General features: G+C 35.4%; 1 protein-coding gene across 7 annotated transcripts in view; it reads right to left on the reverse strand.

The window, feature by feature from the left end:
* The window catches only part of ADGRG6 (adhesion G protein-coupled receptor G6), a 109,639-nt gene that overhangs the window by 4,685 nt on the left and 82,269 nt on the right, over nt 1–22,685 (reverse strand). For 5 of the 7 annotated variants that reach the window (XM_085575290.1, XM_085575287.1, XM_085575292.1 and 2 more), the window contains 10 exons: nt 21,822–21,962; nt 18,694–18,810; nt 17,530–17,575; nt 15,735–15,841; nt 12,889–13,016; nt 11,265–11,533; nt 9,537–9,651; nt 8,235–8,518; nt 4,285–4,386; nt 2,166–2,318 (listed from right to left, as the gene is read on the reverse strand). In XM_085575290.1, coding sequence (XP_085431416.1) covers nt 2,166–2,318; nt 4,285–4,386; nt 8,235–8,518; nt 9,537–9,651; nt 11,265–11,533; nt 12,889–13,016; nt 15,735–15,841; nt 17,530–17,575; nt 18,694–18,810; nt 21,822–21,962 — 1,462 coding nt within the window. Of the gene's footprint in view, nt 1–129; nt 177–1,348; nt 1,896–2,165; nt 2,319–4,284; nt 4,387–8,234; nt 8,519–9,536; nt 9,652–11,264; nt 11,534–12,888; nt 13,017–15,734; nt 15,842–17,529; nt 17,576–18,693; nt 18,811–21,821; nt 21,963–22,685 lie in introns of those variants that run through there. The other 2 variants (XM_085575288.1, XM_085575289.1) reach the window with 2 other exon arrangements.

Raw genomic sequence — 22,685 nt, forward strand, 5'->3', positions numbered from 1 at the left:
GCAAGATGTAATAGAAATAAGCAGCATTTCTGATTAGCAAAATCCTCTGCGTCAATGAGGACATCATGCAAGAAGCATCCCTCCACCCTGTTCCAACCATGCATTCAACAAAATCAATTCTCACTTTACCTGTAATGCTCCACCACTGATGAGGAAAGGGCCTTAGAAGACATTATCTACACCACAAACACATGAATGCTTGTGTCAATTCCAGGGAGCACATTATAACTGTATCAACAAGACTTGCCAAGACATGTAGCAATGGCATTCTTTGCCTGCAATTTAGCTAAATTGGCAAACTGGGAAGTTCAGCTGTATTAACAATCAGAATCTGAATATTATATTTTATTACTTTTATTATTTGTACACATGAGAAGATATGTCAGTATTTAAAAACCTAGTGTTATCAAAAATTCCTGTGGAGTATCACAGTAAGATGTGTATTTTGGAGAACAAAGTCAAATGTATTGAAATTACAAAAAATAAAAAGAACACTGTTGTATTCCCTTAATGTCCAAAAACCCTTCATATTAAAAACTTCAATTACATTAAGAACTGCAATCCTTTTTAGGAATAATTTATGCATGGGATTAAACTAATAATTTTTGAAGAATATATATGAGCGAGTTTCTTTTAACTTTACTACTTCTTTTCTGGAACAGTTTCTTTGTTTAACTTCAAGAACACTTTGCAAAAACTCTAGCACTATGTCTTCTTAATTGATAGTCTGATATTAAAGATGCTGTTTGTGGAAGACTGCTGGCAGAAGTGTTCCTGCAGGGAAGAGATGAATGAGCAGGGCAGCTGGGCACACTGCACACTGAACCTGGCAGCAGGGACTGGCAGCCCAGGGAGGCAGGCACTCGCCGTGTGCTCCCAGTGCAGTTGTGAATAGCAGCCCTGAGAGCAAGCTCAGGTGCTATCAGCCATCAGGAATGTCTAAGATACTTCTCATTTTTACTGTATTCAAAGCAGATGTACTTCCTGTATGTTCTCAACAAACAATAAAGTTTTAAACTATTAAAATGCCTGAAACACAATCCCTCATGCTAATGGACGCACTGAATCTTGGTCAGTGAGAAAACAACAGTGTAATTAATTTAAAAAAATGAGTGTTTGTGCCAAACTGAAGTAGGTAATGATCACAAATTAAAATAATAGAAAGTATTTCCTAGAAACTATGCCATGCATCAAGAAAGGTGAGTGTCCCATCATAACTGAGACACTGGGGGCTTAATGAAAATAATTAATACTTAAGAAACAACATAACTTTCCTTCTAATGAAATCATCTACTTCATATCTAAACATTTTTTCTGATAAATATTTTAAAACAAGTAAACACACCTCTGAGTTAAATATGTGCGCAGATTTTATTTCCACTATATTTATAAAAGAGTATTTATAATAATGCTATGTGACTTTACACAGGACAAAAACATGCACTCACAAAACCAGAGTAACAAAAAAATCTGAACTATATGAGTGACTTTCTGAAATATTATCTCAGACACAACCAAACTTGCAAATCATTCCAGCTGCTCTCTTTCTTTGCTCCCTTAAAGTCTTCTTAAAATGAGCATATTTTTATGTTATGAGTGGAATACAGATGATGCCTTTTATTACATATACCATTGATATCTAAATAAATAAGCAGTAGATATGGCTATTTGTAGAAATGCAAGACAATGCATACTCTGGGAACACAGTATCCATTTCGGAGTAGGCTCCATTTGTCGTTTCACTCACAAATGTTTTACAGTTAGATGAAAGGAGTTTAACCAAGACAATCAGCTGTGGACTTGGACACTGAAGACTTGATTCCTATTTCCAGCTGTACTGCCAGCTTTCATGTTACCTTGGGTGAAGAACGTCATCTCTCTGTGCTTTGGCTACCCTGTGTTTACAATAGGATAATAAGCAAAATTTGCTTTCATCAAGCCTATTTCATTCAGTATGGCAACATATGGAGATCAGATCTATATACTGGATGTACTGCACGTTGGGTAATGGTTCTTATTAAACAGTAACATATATTTTAAAAATACTGGCACTATATGAATTGATGACATTTTCTCTCTTTAACCTTGGGGTAGAAACACTTGCTGTGCCTTTAACACAAACCTATGTGCTCACAGATGCACTCAGTTGTAGTGTCAGAACTCACCTGTGTGGCTGTTTCGTTTGCAATATGTATTCGTCGTGGATTTTGATTTGGATGTTAGGTAGGTTGAATTGGAGCCGATGGAACTAGAGGATAAGGACTTCCCAAGATTATCGGAACTCTTCTTTATAATATTGGTTGCTGTTTTGCTCCAATCTAAAAATGATTGAGAAGTTTTACATAAATATCTATCATGATAAATGCCTAATTTGTTCAGTTATGATTACTTCAAATATCTGATGCATTTCCTAGTATTGCTTACAACAAATACCCCATCCTTTTCCTGTTAGGTATCTTCTTTGGTTCTTAAGAATGATAAAATTATTCTAATTTGATTCACTCTACTAAAACAATTGAAATTAGTGGCTCTAACATTATAACAATAGTTTGTCTGGACAGCAGAACTGCAAATATGACCTGGATTTCCAGAATGCAGAAGAGCAGAGAAGCTCTGTAGCAGTATATGGATACCAAACTTTCCTGACCTGAAGAACAATATCTAAAGGTGATAGGAAAGGGGTAGATAGGATCATTTACAGTGATCTTATCATCTGAGGGTTTGATCTGCTGCTGCTGCAGAAGAAGACAGTACATAATAACAGCTAGCTTGTTGTTTAGCATATTGGTGCACATTTTACATAATAAAGTTTATTCAGTAGTTCACATTTAAAGAATTTTGTCCAAACCATTAACACAACAGGCTCCTATGCTGGAACAACTTTCATAATTAAATGAAACAGCTAATACCAATAAACTGACTGAAGAAAAATAGCACTTAAAAATGCATCATAGGTGTCCCAATACCAGTAGAATAAAAGTATCTAACCACTTTTGTACCATACAATTGCATGTAAGTGCAGAAAGTTTCACAATTTAGTCATCTTGCTGTTATTCACCATACTTCAATGAAATTCACAAAATGGAAGTGAAGTCCAAGTCAAAGACATGTGGGCCACTTTAGTCTTGATTTAAATTAAGACACATACATCATACTAAATTATTGCTAGAGTGTTTAGGTAAGCAAATTCACATTTGACTTATATTTCACTGTTCTACCTGAAAACAGAACATGAGTTCTGGAGAGAACAGAGTTCATGCAGATTAAAACCAGCCCATGGAGATAAACTGGTTAATGCCAGACACAATGACATCACATTAACTATACCACTGAAATATTTAAATCCTTCATGTTTTTATTTCTACCATATTCACATCTACAAGCTGCCCAACAGCAGCATAAAAAAAAGGAAATAATTTGATCCATCTTTGTTTTTCAGTTCAGGAGTTACAGGATTAATCACATGGAAACTCAACATATGAAAAAATTTGGATGTCTGATCAGAATGAATATGATTTTCCTAGTTTGCATTAACCCTTTGAACTAATTGAAATAATTTCTTACTACAAAATGAAAGCTTATTGTAGAAAACAACAAGCTTATGCCATCTTACACCAGCTGTACATTTGAACACTGGTCATTGAACAAGAACCATATGAGAAAGAATTATATGGTCCAAATCACTACATCTGTCAGCAAAGGAAGAGATAGTTGCCTGAACAAAGCAGTTTCATGCCATCCAAGATGGCCAAAGGTGCAGGAAATTATACATATAGTGGCCTAAGCATTGGATTTTCCATGTGTCCAAACCAATGTCTCTCCATTCACTCTGACTGTTGCAGATGAAGGTGAACTTCAGTTCCAGAACCTAACTTGTTAAAGGAATTTTCTTTGTTTCCGAGTCTCTAAAATTCTCAGAATTCAATGGCAAAGGACAGGACAGTTTAAAAAAGCAAAGATAAAAGCAAAAGAAGTCATAAGATTCCTATGCAACTTTTTAGAATTGCTCCTACATCAGCTTAACAGTCCACACAATTAAAAGTCAACATATTTTAATATAGGGGAAAATGAGTAAGACTGGGTTCGGAATGACAAAGTTTGAATCTCTGGATTTTTTTTTTAATTTTTTTTTTTTTTTTTTTTAGGGTCTGATGGGCCTTCCAAAACCAGCATCCACATCTCTGGCTTACCTTGCATTATATTACAAGAACATATCAAGCTGTTTACCTGGACTTTTATAGACAACTGCAGCACCTAAGGAGGGGAGTTGTGAAGTGTCTTTACCTGAATTGTCTGCCAGTCGGAATCTGCCACAACAGAGGTGTCTCCTCCACTGTTTCTGCACATTTTCTTTCATAGCACAATGGAATACAAATATAAACAATCCTGTGACAAAAGCAAATAAACACCAAATGAAGCACGTATTTATAAACAGATTAACTGAAATTTGTAATCAGAAGACTATGAAGTACAAACAAAAAAATTAATTTTAATATTTTATTATTGTTATCCATGCATCATTTAAGAGGTATGGAAATTAACTAAAGTTTTCCCATCCTCTAGCTGCCATGTAAGTGTCTGGGATATGAGAATACAGAGATTAGTATGCCTTTTATTAGCATTGTTGATTTAGCTCAGTGTTCTTTTTTTTTTTTGTTGTTTTTTTTTTTTGTTTAGAGGAAAATGATTGAAAGGTCTTTGAAGCAAATGACTATTCTGCACTCAACAGGACTGCAAGAGAGAGACTGCAAAATAAATACCAACATTATTATATTTACAAGGAGATATTTTATCTCCTGTATGTACAGAACTATGGGCTGTATTCTTTTAAAACCAGACATCTTGTAAATGGCACTTAGGGGTATCCTAATATACTGGGTTGAGTGCTGGCCAAATGCTGAAAAAGCACACTTGGATTTTTGTGCATCACATGCATGTACTTGAATGATTATGGAAATGGTAAGAATACGCTCACATGTACTAATTAGGAGTCCAGCTGCTTACTTCCAAAGAAAACAAACAGATTTTCATATGCAATCGTAATAAATGTGTTTAAGAATGTTTTTGTAGGGTTGATTTTTCTCATGGAATTTTGAAGTTTTTATTTTTAAGACAGGAGACAAGTATCCTACTGTGTGATAAGGTAGGTCTTAGCAGATCATATATGTTCATCACCTATAGATGTACTTTGGAGCTGAATATAGTAGTTGCAAATACTCCTGAATCTTTTCAGGCTGTCACTGGCTGTGGAATCTTTTGTCGTTCTGTGGCTTAGCCTACTTCTTGTTTTACTTGTGCTGTTTTTGAGAGAGCCAACCTGAGGCAAAATGCTATTGCATGATTTTATCTTAGATGTGAATAAATGCTGCATAATGTGGGCAAACATGGTTAAGTGGCTTCGTCTAAAACCATTCCTTTATGATCATCCTGAATTGTTCTGTATACTAATGTCTACTATGTTTCAGCTGTCAGAAAACAATGGCAGGGTATAGCTTGGTTTATGTTTTGGATTATTATAATTATCTTCTCTCCTCCAAACTGCTGAGGTCTAATTTTGCACTAATGCATGTCATTGAACTGGACTTGTATTTGCTTATCAGGCCAGGTTGAGACCTCTGGAATCAGTTAACTTCAGGTAGGGACTGGGTCATGAGAGACAATCTTTCCAAAGTTTTTCAAGAGTTGATGGGGAAAAAAGGAAAAGCACATTTTAAAAAAGGCATGACCTTAATGCATCTCAAATGTAAACTCTCTTGGATTATGGTTACTGTATTTGCATTTGGTAAAATGTTTTTCTATGTGATTTTTTTAAAGCACAGAGGAAGTCCAATGCAACCTCTATCAGCTCTTACAGGACTGGAGATATGAAGTTGTTTGTGTCCTGAAATTCTTCTTGGGGCTTTTACACAGCTTACAAACTTGGTAAATTAATGCTAAATTAAAGTGCAGTGAATGTTCTGAATATTTAAAAAGAACATGCATATTCCACAGTAATGCAAAACAAATGTACTGCATTAAGTACTTTGCCTTTGCCCTGTCTGGGCTTGGTCTCCAGAATTTTTTTCTCTGTATTTCATTATTCATTAAGTTTACAATGTGCTTTTAGTAGTACAACTTTGGTTTTGGTTCCCAGAGACAAATCAGATTCTAGGCTTGGTTCTAACTTGGCTCTCACTTGAAAGTATTTGGCTTGTCCAGGCATATATATAAAATGAGCAGCCAAAAAAGAAATGTTCCCATATTTTTTACTCTGAGTGTCAAGGAGAGAGTGTCAAGAATTTCCTTTGTAGATGAAACAGCAAAGTACAGTAACACTAGCAGTTGCTGCAATTTGCTTTTTCATCACCAGTGCACAGAAAACTGCTGCTGGAAGCTGCTGGTATGGCTTGAAATACTACTCATGCAGCTTTCAAAAACATGAGAGAGAACAGATGTATTTACCAACATCTCCATAATTAAGCTGCAAATACTGATGAAAGACTTGCTATATTGAAATGCTTTTTGCTGCTAGGGAATGCTTTCTGATACAGATTTGCCCCATTCCATCTCCTTACTGCAACATGAACATTGCACCAGTTGTATAGGATTTTAAACATCCTCTTCCTTTATCCTTTAGCTTTGCCTAGCTCTTTCTGCCACAGCAAAAAGTACCTTCAGATAGAAGAGTTTTATCTCCAATTGCTTGATCTGACGTGACTGAGCATGACTGCATCATCATTGCTACCACAATCCATGAAAATCTCATCACTCTTCTTTCTACATTTACTTCTCATCTTTTTCAGTTTCATCTTCTGACTTAATTGCCTTCCAAATATTCATTTTCCATTAAAAAGTGCCATTACCCCACTTAGGCAGCATTGGTTAACCTTGTATGCACTCTGCACATACAAGCTTAATTGATTGCACTGGAAATTCTGGTTACAGAGAACTTGTTCAATTTGACCCTTGGCAAGGTTTTCAGAATTTAAGTTTTCTTCATGTTCTTCCCATACTTCTGATCTCTGTAGGCCTGTCTGAATATCTAACACAGACAAAATGCAGTAAATACTTCATTATGCTGCTAGGGGAGTATCAGAATCTATCCTTTGTAAAAAACAGTCTCTAGTAAAAACACCACATCCAAATGTTTTTTGTCATTTTGCTTAGCATTTTAAGTTGAAACTGACCCAAACAAAAACCCACAACATGATTCTCTTTCCATAAAAGCTCAATAAATCTTTCAGCACAGTAAATACATCTCAACTGTATCAGATAAAATCTGCACAGGGTGATATTAAGTACTTTTTCCGTAAAGAGAAGATATTTTGCTGACCGTAAGAAAATTTCATTTTTATCTCAATATTTGTATTGCATAATACACACTTCTTCAATGACATTCTTGAATTTGTTTTTTGAGTTTTTTTTTGTTGGTTTTTTTCCCCAGCAGATTTAATTTTTATGTCAATATGTGTGTGGCATAACACATGCGCTTTTAATGACCTTGGGGTTTTCTCTCCATTACATATTTAGTTGCTCTTTATAGGTGGATAAGGCAAGCACTGGTAGGGAATTTTATGGAAGTTGCAACATATGCAAATTTTAGCTCTGAGTTGAATATTTTTAAATGTCATCTATATCATTCTGTAATTTATAACGATTTGATTACAATTTACAGCATTTTTCAGAAAGATAAACTATGCTGGAAAAGTAAAATATCAAAATTTGAATAATGGAAAGAAAAATAAACTGACTGTAACAGTCATTGGATTTTTCTTAGGCAAAGAATATCCCATATGTCTCTGCTATCTCTCCACACTGACACAGGACTGAATTTTATTTTATGAGTTCCTCATGCCTTATATAAAATATTTATGAGTTTTACAGGTTCCCTACAGGAATAAAGTAAGGAAAAAGGCTTCCTATATTTGTTATAATCAGTGAAAGGAAATGCTGAAGGTCATACAGCGTGTATCTCAACAGAGAACACTGCAGAGTATTAGCCAGGAAGAGCTCTATTTATAATATAGTTAATTTTATGGAAAACGACATTGAAACTGTAATTAATTTACATAAGATATTCAAGTCACATGTAGTTGGTATTATTCCACATAAGGGGAAACTAATGATGGTTAAATATGAAAGGAGAACCTAGAGAGCTTGGATATGAGTTCCCCGGTCCAATCACCGGACATAGTATGCCTCAGAACAGTAACAGATCAAATACTGGTCGTTCGCAGAACAAAAATTCAGCTTACCTTGCAATGAATTGAAAATTGAGAAGAGGTACAGGAAAGCAAGAGTTAAAGGACCCCAGGCAAAAAATGCAAAGCCCCAGGTCATGCCCAGGAGGAAGGTCAGGCTGACCACGCTACGGAGGTTCCTCAGGATCTCTTCCTTCAGGCTCCGATTGGTTCTTTTCCCATTCCTCCCGCAGATTTGCACCATCACCACAATAAACATGGCGACATTCATTAGAAACATGATTCCAAAGTAGCCGGCACAAGTCACGTAAAAGACAACTTCGTTCTTGATCCAACAGCTGTAAAAAAATTAAAATAAAATAAAATAAAGGATCATTCTTGGTTAATGGCAACTATCCTCTAATTAATCATATGACTAAAGGAAAATGAGCCAATTTCTGATACCACTGATGCAGAAATATAATATAAAATGAAACATTTGTCCATCTTCTGTTTGGAAAAAGGATGAAGCCCAGAGGCATCTTAAGTGACTATGGCCTACAGTATGAGCATATGAGAAATCTGAGGACTGTACCAAATTTTATTCAAAACTAGTTAAAAAAGTAGGAAGTGGTGGGAACTGCATTCCCATAATGAAAAAAGCTCAGACTCAGTACAAAACATTTCACTGCTGTCATCTGTGTGAAGCATTGAGTGCTTTAGAAACAGAATGGGAAAACTTGGATCTTCAGTGTCAAAATCTCAAGTTTCTGCCACTGGAGCTGAAGAAGAACCTGAACATGACTGGAGAAGAAGCAGGACTTCTGAGGCAGCCTTTTGACAGTCAGCCATATGAGAGTTCTAACTAATTCCTCTTGCAGCAAATGGCCTGAATGCTCAGCATGATAATATAATAAAATTTTAAAAAATTAAAGTTTTATTTATCATAATGAGGCTTTGCCAGGAAAGGAAAAGAGCACTCACATAAAAAGTTTGGCATTTGGAGTTATTATCTGGACATCAAGAGAAGAACATAGAAGACTATTGAACTACATTGGCAAAAGGCTGCTTGATTTACAAAGGAAACTATTTTTATACAAATTCTTTCTTTGCTCTTACCTAGAAAATATACTTTTCATTTAAGACAAACCAAAACAAGTATTTTTATTTTATTTTTATGACAAAGCTTTTGCCAGAGGCATGTTTGTACGTGGCATTGGGTAATGCAGATTTCCCTCCAATTTTTCTAACAGACTTCTTCACATTACAGATTCTAATAATTCAGAGTTTTGCCTCTTTTTGCTTGTTTAATGCACCATTGACTTTTCCAAAACAACTATAAATGCTAAATTTTAAGAGATCAAAAGAAATACTCACAAGTCATCTCCTCCATGCCCGTTTATATCTCTGCCATATAACTGTTTGCCATAAACATGGCTTGCATTTGTATTAGCACTTGCAAAAACAATTGCTATCACCAGAGCTGGCAAACCTGTAACACAAGAAAACTTGTGAGCTATCAAATCTCCTAAAATTTCAAATTCACCATGCTAAGCTGAATTACTGATGTCTCCATCCCTATCACTTTAGTGCACAGCATCCTGAGAAAATTGCACTGAGAAGGTAGAAGGAAACAATTTTTCAAACAGTACAAATATGTAGAACTATCAAAGCAATTAACAGGCACTAATGAATAAGCCTTGTAAAGTTCTGTAAGGTAGAAGAAGTTTAGTATGTGATAAGGAAATTAAAGTAAAATAATAAACTAAAGTAAAATAATATCCCTTAATTTCCCAAAGTTAAATTTGCAGCTGCACAGAGGCTCTCATTATATAGTGAAAAGATTAATAAATTATTGTAAAAATCAGATCTACTGGAGGAATGGTATTAGGAATTTTTTGAGGGATTTTTTTAATGCTCATGTGAATTCATAAAGTTGTGTAACTGGGGTACATGAACTTAAACCTGAAATATCTCCACTGCTTCTCTCAACCACATTATATTATATACATCATATTATATTCTATATTATATAATATTATATACATCATATCATATTCTACAGCACTATACATATTATATGTGGTCCCTTTGCTTCCATAAAGCAAACTATGTATTTCTTAATAAAAAAGCAGAGTATCTGGAGAAAATAGACGACTATACAGAAGAAAACTCTGCAGAAAGGTACAGCTCACACAAAAGAAATGCATGTTTCCTGATATGCCTTATTTACATGTCTTATCCTTGCCATAACAGAACAGATTCAAAGGGGAAGAGGTTAATTTGCTTTTCCGACCACTCAGTCCTCGTCCTCTGCTGAGGTTGCCAAAGAGGATGCTAGTTGCCAATGGAAAGACATCAATTATCAGCTGTACTGAGGTCAGTGCTCTAGTCGTAAGGTTAATGGCTTTGCATTGTGTTGTATTATTTCAAACACAATATGCGCATTCAGGGAGAAACCACAGATTCCTGATACAGACAAAAATGAAGAATAAAAGTCTTGCTGCCTGAGCCTTGCAGTTATTTTTCAGTATTACTTTTTCCATTTCTGTCCTGCTGTGTACATTGCTTAGTGCAGCCAGGATCTCTTGGTGGTTTAAACACTGTGCTGAATCTCAAGAAAATTTTGGTTGTTTCTGATTACACAGTAGGCTTTGTGTTTGCTGGCAAGAAAATTCAAGCTGGAATTAAAGTTTTTGAAAGTCACTGCAAAACCTCCATAGGCTTTGCAGTAACTGCAAAAGTTTCTGCATTCATTGTGTGACACAGTTCTCCATCTCTGACATGACACTCACATTTCCCCTCTCCCACTCTGGCCTCTTTGGAAAACAAGACCAGTTTATCTGGTCTCTCTGCTTATTCTGGGGCTGGGAGCTGCCCTGGGTGGAGAGTGCCAGTGTATTTACACAGAATCACACAGGGGAACTCAGTGACAGAGAGGGCTGGCTGCATGCCGGCACTGCTGCAGGCTGGGGAAGGAAACCACACACTGATATAAATCCTACTCTGTATTTCTGATAGAGAGCTTTTATATAGCAGCATTTACAGAAAGCATTTTATACAGCAGCATACATCCTATGAAAATATTGCATCTACTGAACTCACCCCAGCCAATGATGCAAAACTTCAGTATGTATCGCCGTATATACGTGTTGAACACCTTCACTAGAGCAATGTACATGTGAACAGCTTCCAGTCCCATCCATGTAAAGGTGGCCAGAAGAAAAAAGTGCAAAAGTGCAGCTACAGCTATGCAGAGGCCGTCAATGTCAAAGGATGCAATCCAGCCATCAAGCAAAAAAATCAGGTTAAGAAAGAGCAGAGCTGTGCTCAGATTCATCAAGATTTTGGATGGATAATCTCTTCGTAGCTTCCTAGTGAGAGAAACATGTTACACATTATTAACTTGCTGCAATGACACAAACTACCTACTGCAGCTGGGTTTACCCCTTCACAAAGTCAATAAAAGCACAAGGGACTCCCTCCAGCTGGGTTTGTGCAGTAAGACATAGTGGTGTGTATTTCTGTGTGGGATTGCTGAAGGTTTCAGCTGCGTGTGGTGAGGGTAAACTACCAGTTCATTGGGTCCATAATGACCTAATGAGCTGCTGCAATATTTTAACAATGGACTTTTTTTATTTAAAAAACCCAACACCTTTCAAATAAAATATAAACAATATATATTATAATATAATATAAATAAATACGAACTATTTTAAATGAAAACAACAAAAAAAATATAGCTGACCAGAAGGTCCTCTGTGATCCTCTGTGATCTTTATATATATATATATATATATATATATACATGGCCTTATATGTTAGTTTTTGGAATATATTGTCCAGTGGATGTGGTTTTCTGTTTGTTTTTAAATAGGATCTTAGGAAGACTGAAGAACAAGTAATTTTTTTTAACTGATCCCCACTGAAATGTGGGTAATGAGGGGCAGCAAATAATTTCTACCAACTTTAACCAGAATACTATACCATAGGTAATGTAATAGGAATGCAATCATTGAAGATATTTAAAACTTGTAAAGTCCCTTCTTCAGCCCCCCCTTCCCCCTCCTGTCCCCAGAAAACTATGCTTTAGCAGCTACTATGTCCTATCCTGTTACTGGCAGAATGCTTTCTTTGTGTTGACATGACTTCATTTTCTCTTTTCACTGTTCACAGAACTGTACCACTTCAAAATTTTTGCTTTCTATTGAGCCACTTTCACATTTCAGCAGGACTTCTGTTGAAATTGTTGCAACACTTCACAATTTATTTTCATTTTATGTCTTTCCGCTTCTTTCTTAAGGGCTATAGAATGTAATTTCTCTAGTTGGAAATTTCTCTTTTTAAATTTGGAGTCTGTTATGCTCATGTAGGCAAGTTTTGGTTTGTTTTTATAAAAAGCCCGTTTGACAATTTAAAAATAATATCTATCTGTTCAAAATCTAGAGGATTCTGTCTTGCCAGAAGGACAATTTTGATACACATTCCCCTTATTCCCTGGTCTGAGCAGCACAATACATTAGAAACTGGAAGAAAGACTCTGAACTTATGTCTGCTTGAAAAAGTTTCCACTTTACAACACTTTGACGCTGATTTTGCAGGTTTGATTATTTTCAACTATAGACTTCTCCTCCTAGGCAAATAAACCACACTAACCACATAACTAACTTATTTTATTCTGCACACACAGGTACTTCTTTGTGATGTTCTTCACAGAATTAGTACTTACTCAAACGCAATGTATGTCAGAAGAGTTGCAGCTGAAAATATAGCAGATATTCCACAGCCTATGTAAGTGATAAAGGTCAGGACCTTGGTGTTCTGTGGGTCGATTTGCGTCACAGTTCTCTGAAGGTCCTGTGAGAGAGAAGAAAGAGACAACAGTTGTAGGCATCACTTTTGCTACGAGCACAGCACTCTTTCTTTCTTTCTTTCAGTCAAGTAAAACTGAAAAGCATTCTGGCAATACCACTGTAACCTTCACACTGGGGTTCATTTCGACTGTGTGTACTCAGTCTAGAGTTGTTACACCTCTCACTTCCTTCCCACAGCTCTTCAAAACATTGTGCTTTAAGTATTATAACTACTGGGAACAGCAGATAGAGCTGATTCTGATCCTTGTAATTCAGTACTGGGAATTAAAATGTCCTTCTCTGGAAAAGTGTCCAAACGTTTTAATTCTGTTGCTTGTATACAACTTTTTTCAGAAGATGTAATTTCTGGCCTTTTTGTTATTTACAGTCCATAGGAGTCAATGTAACTATTCATCTACAGGTGAAACAAAGGGCAAGATATTACATTTTGGATTTAGGGTCTGTTTTGACATAAGAACTACACTTTTAAATATAATTTGTCAGAAAAGTAGTGATAAAGACAACAGAAAAAAAAATTCAGAAATGAAGCAGGAACAGCCTATGGATTTTCTTTTTTTTCCCTGTCTGTAACTGTCACATGCTACCATCTGAGAATGAATGTCAGTGTTATTTCCTTTTTTTAAGGACAAGAAATTATGAGAATGTTCAGATTTATATTACTGTGGAGAAAATATGAGCAAGCACTAAGAGATGATTACGACAATTCTACAGTCATTTTCACTGTTGTCCCTAGCAAACCTAGCCAGCAAAAAGGAACATTAAATGCTACAAAACTTCGCATGCTTTGTAGGAAAAGGCAGGAGCAGTTTTTTCTTACTGTCCACACCAGCCTTATATGACAGTTTATTTATACATAAAGAGATTGTTCTTTGGAAATAACTTAGTATCTAAATTAAAGTCAGAAGAAATTATTATAATGCAAAAACAATTAGAATGGTCAAAACTATGTAAAAATCTATTGGAATGCAGCCCAAATTTAAAGACCTGCCTTATTTTCTACTGCCACTGAAGCATTCAGGGAAGAGAAGGGGCTCATTGAATATATCCTAAAGAAAGCCTTTTCTTAATCCCTCTGGGGATGAAAAGTGGAACAAGACCTTAATTTAACTTGCAAGAAGACACAAAGTTTGCGGCTTTTCCATATCTACGTCTCACATCTCAGCATGATGTGATGAGAGCAGTTCTATTAAGAAGGGTCTGGAAGGCCAAAGCTGAAAAAGTCAGCATTTGTGGCTCCCTTGTGTGGTTTAAGTCCTTTTTGACACTGCCACAAGTTACTTCAAACCCCAGATACTTCCACTTAGGAATTATTCCTGCTGTGACCAGAAGCCAACTGCAGCTATGTTTTACAGGCCAAAGAATGTTAATTTTAGCTGGAAAAAAAAATGTATCAGCCCATTGTTGAGCATAAAAAACGACCAAAAGTTCAGAAAAGATAGCACTATTCCATTTTTTTGTATTGGGAATTTTTTTCTCTGAAAAACACTTCACAAGTGCAAATTGCTGGAGGCAGCTGAAGGCTGGAGGCTATGCTGCTGAGGCTGAAGTGCCCCATATGGTTCCCTCTTTTATCTCCTGGACAGACACTTCTCTGCCAGCCACCCTGTCTGGAGACTTTGCTTAAGGCTCTGCCAGAGTATGGGCTACACGTTCTGTACCAGTGCTCCGTGAGCAGTCCTTTTCCCAGAGAAGGCCTGTAACATAAGGCATGCCCAAAACTGAGTAAAGCCAAGAAAGAAAACAGCCAATATGGGTTTACACATTGTGCAAAGGTGCCACTTCATAGTTTATGACATTAGATAAATATTGTCAAGGTTTGTGAACTAGAGTTGCAAGGGACAAGTCAGCCTTTTGACCTAAGGATGAAAGAGAATTTTTGTGCTCCCTTTACTTTTCATCCTCATTACTACTTCTGCTGTCTGGAGGATATTTTTCTTTCCCTGTTTTTCCCTACAATGAGTCTCTTTTCTTTTTGTTCTGAAAGCAGCATTTCTAACTATTTCTCATGCTTTTTTTTTTCTTTCTTTTTTATTTTTCTTTTTCCCCTGCAAGCAACTTCTTACTTTCTTAATCTGGACATTTCAAATAGACTTTCTTATTCACTTTCCTCTTGTTCCACACCTCCTTCCTCAGCTGCAGGTCACTTTTGGCAGATTATACTGTTAAGGGATATGTCAGAAATCCCCTGAAACTTAAGACTCATAAAGATCACTTTTTTTTCCTGTCTCTCTAGTGGAAATGGTAGTACTGGGCCTTGTTATATTAAGTTAGATAATATGCTATTTATATAATAATATACTATTTGTATTCTGGTATCACTCAGAAGTCTCAATCTCAGGTCTTTTGTGGCACAGTATTTTTAAAACATAGAAACATCTCATGGGTATGTTTTAATTATTTTAAAAATAATATTTATCAACTTTTAAAGAATTTAGTAATGATAATAATAATAAAAACAATAATATTCTTCCATTTCTAACTTTATTCATTATCTCATTCCTGAATCCTTATCATTAATACTTTGTTATGACAAGATAACTTTATGGTATTAAGGGGGAAATAATGTATTATTATTATTATTATAAATTATATCCAAAAGAAAGAATCCAAGTAACAAAAAATGAGAGTTGTCTTGACACCAGATAAAAGCTGTGTTCCTGTTCCTGGGAAAGGTAACTTGGTGAGTAGTGAGTTTTCCTACCATTAGGACCCCAAAATGTGTGAGGTGGTTGCATAAGCACACAGTTTCATTTTCATTGGATTCTGCATCCACCTGGCAGCCCGCAGGGTTCCAGCCACCACTGCCACCTGTGGAAATGAAACACGAAAAACTGGTGTCCAACAAACACGTCAACCTCTCTTTTAGCAGATTTCTCACTTCATCTTGTGCAGATGCAGAAGTGCTTTCTCAAATTGAATGAGCCAGCATTAAAAACAACTGCAAGAGAAGCAAGTGCAAGACTTCCTAGTTTATGCAAAGAATTTTCCCAGATGAGGAAAACTGGATGGAAATGGACTAGTAGTCCCAGAAATGGACTTCTGAGCAGAGGCAACAGATGGAGAAGTATAATAGAGGCAGGCAGCTTTTTGGTTAGTGAGTAAGATGTAGATCACGCATTAAGACACGCCTTAGTTTTACCCAATAATAAGATGGTTTTAGAACTACTTTATACCCCTCTGATGTGATGTCTACACCTGCCTGCTTCCCACTCATATATCCTCAGGCACATGAAAGCTTTTATGGCCCAGGAGCAGAGGGTCCCGCCCTTCCTCTCTGCAGCATGTAATGCAGAAGCTTAGAATGGGCAATCCCAATGATCTCTGGGGGCCTTACAAAAAAACATGAAGTGAGCTATTCCCAACCCACCTCACTTGAAAAGGCCATTATGAAAAACAAGTAGAATGATTTCAGTTTTAAAAAATCAATGTTAAAAAGTAAAATTTGTTTCTTTGTTCATTTTTTTCCCTGCCAAAATATTAGCTAGTTTTTTGAAATCATTCTTATTCTCTGACTCTTAATGACATTTTTCTCACAGCTCTTGAAAAAATCCAGGATAATTTTCTCTGTAACTTCAAGACAATAAAACACTCAAATTCAAGACATTCTCTAAAAAACTATGCAGAATACTGTGAAGATGTTCCAAAAACACTTAAAACTCTTCTCCACTCAAGCAGCCAGTGGGAATGGTTTCCTCCCCTCCCTGTGTGTTTCTCCTTTAATGTGATTATTGAGTTCAGCTTCCTAGTTTCCATGATTTTTTGCTTATTTTAATGGTCCTGAATTCTCCTCAGTTGGTCTGTCTCTATTTCCTAATTTGAAATACAAATTTGGATGTTAAACCTTTCTATCCAAAATCCTACAGGTCAATCTGTTTCATTGTAAGGAAGAGAAACATCTCAGCAGTGATCGCTGAAACAGAGACATCTGGAAATTCATCTCAGAGAACAACTTTGTGCAAAGGATTAAGAACCTGAGCAAAACATCACACACGAGTTTGGCAGTACTGACCATTCTTTGATGAAGAATGGTCTAAAATGTTGCTCTATTAATGTGTGTCTCCATATGTGACCATAAAAGCTTATAATCTGTAACAATCACCATCTTACACCTATATAACGCAGTTCTTAAAAAAAATGAACAGTTAAAAGTATGATTAAGAACCATTCATGTGTCAGAGTAGCATTATCATTTAATTTGCTCATATAGACCGAGAAGAGAAAAACTTCAGATACAAGAAAAAAATTGAAAAACTTAATTGAAAAATTTAAAATGTTAAAAACATTTACATTATAAACAAACTTTAAGAAGGACTATTTAAAATTTTCTGTTGCAAATAACTGTGCTACCCAGAAGAAATTATACACTTCATCAAGTGGACTTTATTGAATCCTGTAAGGATTGATTTGGAAGCAGAATAGACAATACTGTGACCAATTTTAAAACTCAGACATATTTATTCCCCTCATGAAAGAAATTACAGTATTTTCAAACTTACCATTTTTGTTCATATCCCAGAAGACACAAGTAGGTTTAGGATCTTCCTAAAAACAGATGTAAAAGTAGACTTTGTAAATCTCTTCAGACATACATCTCGCCAACATTTACAACACATGTTGCAATGCAAATATTTTCATTTAACGAGCAGAAGAATCCATATTGTTAGATTGTTGAAAATTTGTGTAATGTCAAATTAGAGGTTGTTTTCTGCTAGAAAGATGGATTTTTCCAAATTGCAAAACCTAGAGCACTGCTTCTATGTACTGTTCAACAGTTCCTTTTGCACATCCTCAGAATATGAAGTTTTCTTGTTACTGAAGTTATCCACAAATATGATGTCTTTATAGAATCTAAATACTTTTACCTGTTTACTTCCTTAGGGCTTCTCCATGAATCCTCTACATAAAGCTTGAAAATGTACAAATGCCTGCTGAACCCATGTGTAGGTTGTTTTTCCTCACCTTAAAATATTCATTGTAATGCAATGCAAGACAAAGTAATTGAACTGTGAAAATGACAAACCAGGTTTTCATTACATAAACAATTTACTTAGGTATTGCATTTTAACATTTTCTTTAATGTTTCAAGTGCTATTGCCTTTTTTGGATTATATACTGAGAACGGAGTCAAGCTCACACATTTTCTAACTGGAACAGTGTGTGCCAAAAGGTTGCATTTGGTCTATATTTCCCTAAATTTACTGTAGTCATCTTTTATTAATGTGTTTCTGTCCATTCCTCTGATGAAAACCACATAACAACAAAATAGTTCCGGGAACTATCAACAAAGCAAATAATGCTTAGTCAAAGAATTTAAGTAATTATGAAATTCCAGTGTAATAAATCATGTCCCTGGTCCCTGGTCATGAATATGGTCATCAACAAAGGTCTCACCTACAGTTATCTGCACAGAAATTACTTCTGAGGGGCAGAATCAATGGTTGTGCAGATAAATGTTAAGTCATAAATGGAGTGCAAATGTATGAGGATAGGAGAGATTATTTGCTTCTACTTTGTGCTTGCATGCTTTTGTTTGAGACTTCTTAATTTTGATTTGAGTTTGATTTTATTCAAAATCCATCTATATAAATCAGGCTATAATCTTAGCCTTTATCATATATAATCTGAATTTCTGTCCCTCTGAATAATCAGTCTTGTTTTACCTGAATTTTGGTATGCTTGATTGTAACCTTCACATAATCCTGAAGATCCTGAATGGTTAAGTTTCCAATACTGCATGCTACCACGAAACTGGTCAAATTGGCAGGATTTTCTGCATCCTTCAAGAGATTAAGAAAAATATAATAAGTGCTGACATGGCACTTAACATAAAAGCCAGAGTACACAGTTTCATTTTTTCAGCGTGCCAGAATAAGTAAGTTGTCAGCATTTCTGTACTTTTGATTGCACAGTATAAGAACATTATGTTTATAAAATCAAATTATGGGTTACCCTTATGGAAGCTTCCCTATTTTTCTTGTAGACATAAACATGCATAGACACAGTTATAGAGAGCAGTTAGAAGGCAAACAAAAAAATAACTCAAACAATGTGGCAGATAACAACCCATGATATGATTAGCTCATTTCTCTAAACAAGCATGAATGAGCTCACTTATCTTATTGTTGACACTGTCCTTTAGTAAAAGCAAAGGTTTTAGAGAATAAACCGTTTTCTGCATACAGTTGTTAAATCATCCTCAATCTTAAAATGAATGACTATGAAGTAGTAAACAAATTCAAAGCTGTTTCATACTGAAGGGTATAGCATTTTCTGTAAGGTCTTATTTGACAGGAATTCAAATAGAATTCTGACATTATCACTGACCAGTAGGATTTTTAACCTGCAGCTGACAATTTTCCAGAAGAGGTGGTTTCCTTGGAAACTAATTATTTATTGAAATGGAAGTGCATTAACAATGCTATTTTCTTTTGATAGGCTTCTATTGGAACCTGCATATTTAGATGCCTGGTTGGGAAGCTTGGTCACTGCCTGTGGCAGATCTTAAGTAAAGTAAATTCTTCTATTTCACTCACTTTCTCTCTCGAAATCTGGTCTGCCAAACTCCTGAACCCTTGATTCCTTCTGTTTAGGAGTTTTATTAACGTAACAAGACGTCAGGTTTCAGCTCATCACTGGGCTTGTGAGATCCCACCACTCATCAGAGATACAATAGCTTCCATTATTAGGTGGATATTATCCTGAGAAGAATATTTAATTTCCTAAGAACCATATCCATGAATTTTCAGAGACAGTATTTCAGATTATACTGAAACTTTGTAGCAAAATTTCCTAAAATCTTAAAAATTGAAGAGGAAAGAAAATGCAAATTTCTAGGCTGTTCTTAAGTATTCAGACAAGAAAAAGTCTCTTGGCTGCCACCTAAATTTGAACATCTGACAAAGTCTATGAAAGTCCTTGGACATATTTCCACAGGTTTCAGTAGATTCTGTCCATAGCAGAAAAGAAAAATGAGACACAGCTGGTTTCTTTAGTGAAGGCAGTTTAATATATTCTTATGTGTGCTTTAAAGTCAAATACAGATTACTACTTATTTAGCCATGAGGCTGTGCTCAGCTGAAGTTCAACAGTTCAGGCATAGATGTTTACAGTGAACACACCTGTGTTTGGTGAAGTGAATCCCACCCTGAACAGGTTTTATATAGTCCTCTAAATAATGGGACCGTCTTTAATGAATTACAAGCCAAAACCTACTGGAATTCTCTTAGCTGCAATACAATAACCCACCACCTCCAATGCTGCAAAGTATGTTTCACTGTTACATTGAATACTTTTAAGGAAGACAATTAATAGCATTCAGATATTTGTAATTGCACATGGAAGAAATATGAAATCCAATAAAAATAAAATACTCTTATACTAATGGATAAAGTTATTTGGTTTGAGATGGCATGTGGAGTTTATTTGTATGCCTTATTTTAATCCCCTTTTTCTTTAACTTTCTTTATTTTAAGACTTCCTAAAAATGTGAGGATTGTACATTTTTAATTCATTGTGTTAAACACATCACCCATGAAGAGTTTGAAAAACACACAAAAAATGAAAGGCATTTTAGATGTGAATTAAAGTGCAATTTTTATGGTTTTTGTTTTTCAATGGCTTATTAAGCACCAGTTAGAAACGCATTCTGGCACCATTAAGGGAAACATTCTAACTTAATATGATTTTATGCCATTATAACCAGCCTTCATGTGTATTCTTCTGGGTTTTTTTTAATTAAAGATATTCATCCTGTTTTTTCTCAAAAGCAGGCTTGAAACAAATAGAATTTAATATAAAAATACTTTGGGGTGTATTTCAGAAGGCAACTTTGGGTCATGGGTATTTTCTTGCCTAGATTATCTTAAGAATCTGGATACACTGCCAATAAAAACGATAATATAGGGACAATACAATACTATGGAGTTCTGCGGATGCACAAGAGCCAAAGGTCACTTGAAATTCTGATGGGAAAACAAACTCAAGTCTTCTGAGACACATTCTACAGTTCACCATGAAACAATGTTTCCTTCTTAATTAACTCCTTTTTTTTTTTTTTTTTTTTCCCCAAATAAGTGTGGTTTTGGTTTTCTTTTTCCAAGCTGCAAACTCTTCCTAATATTTTTGGCACCTACCATGCAGGAACTATTTACAATTACCATTTGATAAGACCCAAAAAATAAAACATCAAATTTACCCGAGCATGTTTAGGTTTCAGGTACAAGCATTGTTGTTCTTATTCCTATTAAAATATGGCATGCTTATGAGAACACAGGTATAAAGAATAGTGTATATATTTGAACAAAAGTTCACTGGCTGCTAACCATCAGCCCAGGGTTTCCAACTAAATATAAAGCAGTCAGCTGGATACGACTGCTAACCAGCTCTTAAAAGGAGAGTATTTGGCAGTGTGATATGCCAAATTACCTCCTGACATAAAAGAACCTGGCTCCACTAAAAATCAAGGAGTTATATTAATTAATTTTAACAGAATTAAAGGCTTTTTTAAAGGCTTTTGCTGCTTTCCTCTGATTTTAAGCAGTTGGGATACAGTTTTGCATAGATTACCCTGAGAAAAAGTTTATTTCACATGTGAGAGGAATTTGCAATTAAACCACTGACTTCAACTCAATTTGGGCACTTCAACTATTTTGCTGCTCTGAACATGAGTGTCTTTAGTGCCTACATTTGCTGTCATATTTTAATTCCTGTAACTCATGAAACAGGAAACTTTAAGCAGCTGGCTTTGATTTAATCTATCTGAAATTACTTCAAGCACATTAATGCTTACCTGAAAAAGACCATTTTTATTGAAGAAAGTAAACTGAGCCCTGGATATAACTTCAAACTCATCTTGACTTAAATTCTTCAGTAAACTTGGTGGCAGAACAACAGAAGCGATGGCACTTGTCTGATCCTTGTCAAAATCTATCTGTTAAATAAAAACAGCAGGAGAACATGTTCAAACTATAATAAAGAAACCACCTGTTGTCCACAACTGGGTTCACACTCTTAAACAGAAATATCTAGATATGGGACTAGAACCAAACAACAGTAAAATTCCTTGTGTCTATGTAAGAGTTGATACAATAAATAAGTTTTTTAAAGGCTAGAGAGGTTTGCCACTTTTCCAGCATGAGATCAGCCTTCTGCTACAAAAAGATATTAGAAAAAACCAACAAAAAAGCAAACTCCTCCACTGCTATAATGATGATTTGGAAATAATGAGATGGTAATTATGACAATCATAACCATTTTCAGTAACATTCAAGATGCTTTTCCTCATAGCAAACAATGCTGAGAATTAAAATATATGCTCTGAATCTTTCTTTGTTAAATTGTATTAGTTGACTTGATCTGTACATCTGAAATAATTTTTTTATGAGCCTTTATAGTTTCTCTGGAAAGGAGATTTAAAAATTATTAGTGTTGCTTTTCTGTATTTATTGTGCTATGTACCACAAAAGGGACACTTTCTGACATCCTATCAATTTAATCTTTATTCTCAATGTATCAGAAATCTAAAAGCCTTCTGTGGACCAGGAATATAACAAGTAAGTACAAATTAAAATAGGATGCAGACCTGCATTTTATTAGCAATTCTATGACCGATCACTTTCCTGCTGTGGACTACTCAAGGCGTGCCATCATATCC

Source organism: Lonchura striata, chromosome 3 (assembly GCF_050655825.1).
Source record: "Lonchura striata isolate lonStrDom1 chromosome 3, ASM5065582v1, whole genome shotgun sequence".
Lineage (NCBI taxonomy): Eukaryota > Metazoa > Chordata > Aves > Passeriformes > Estrildidae > Lonchura > Lonchura striata.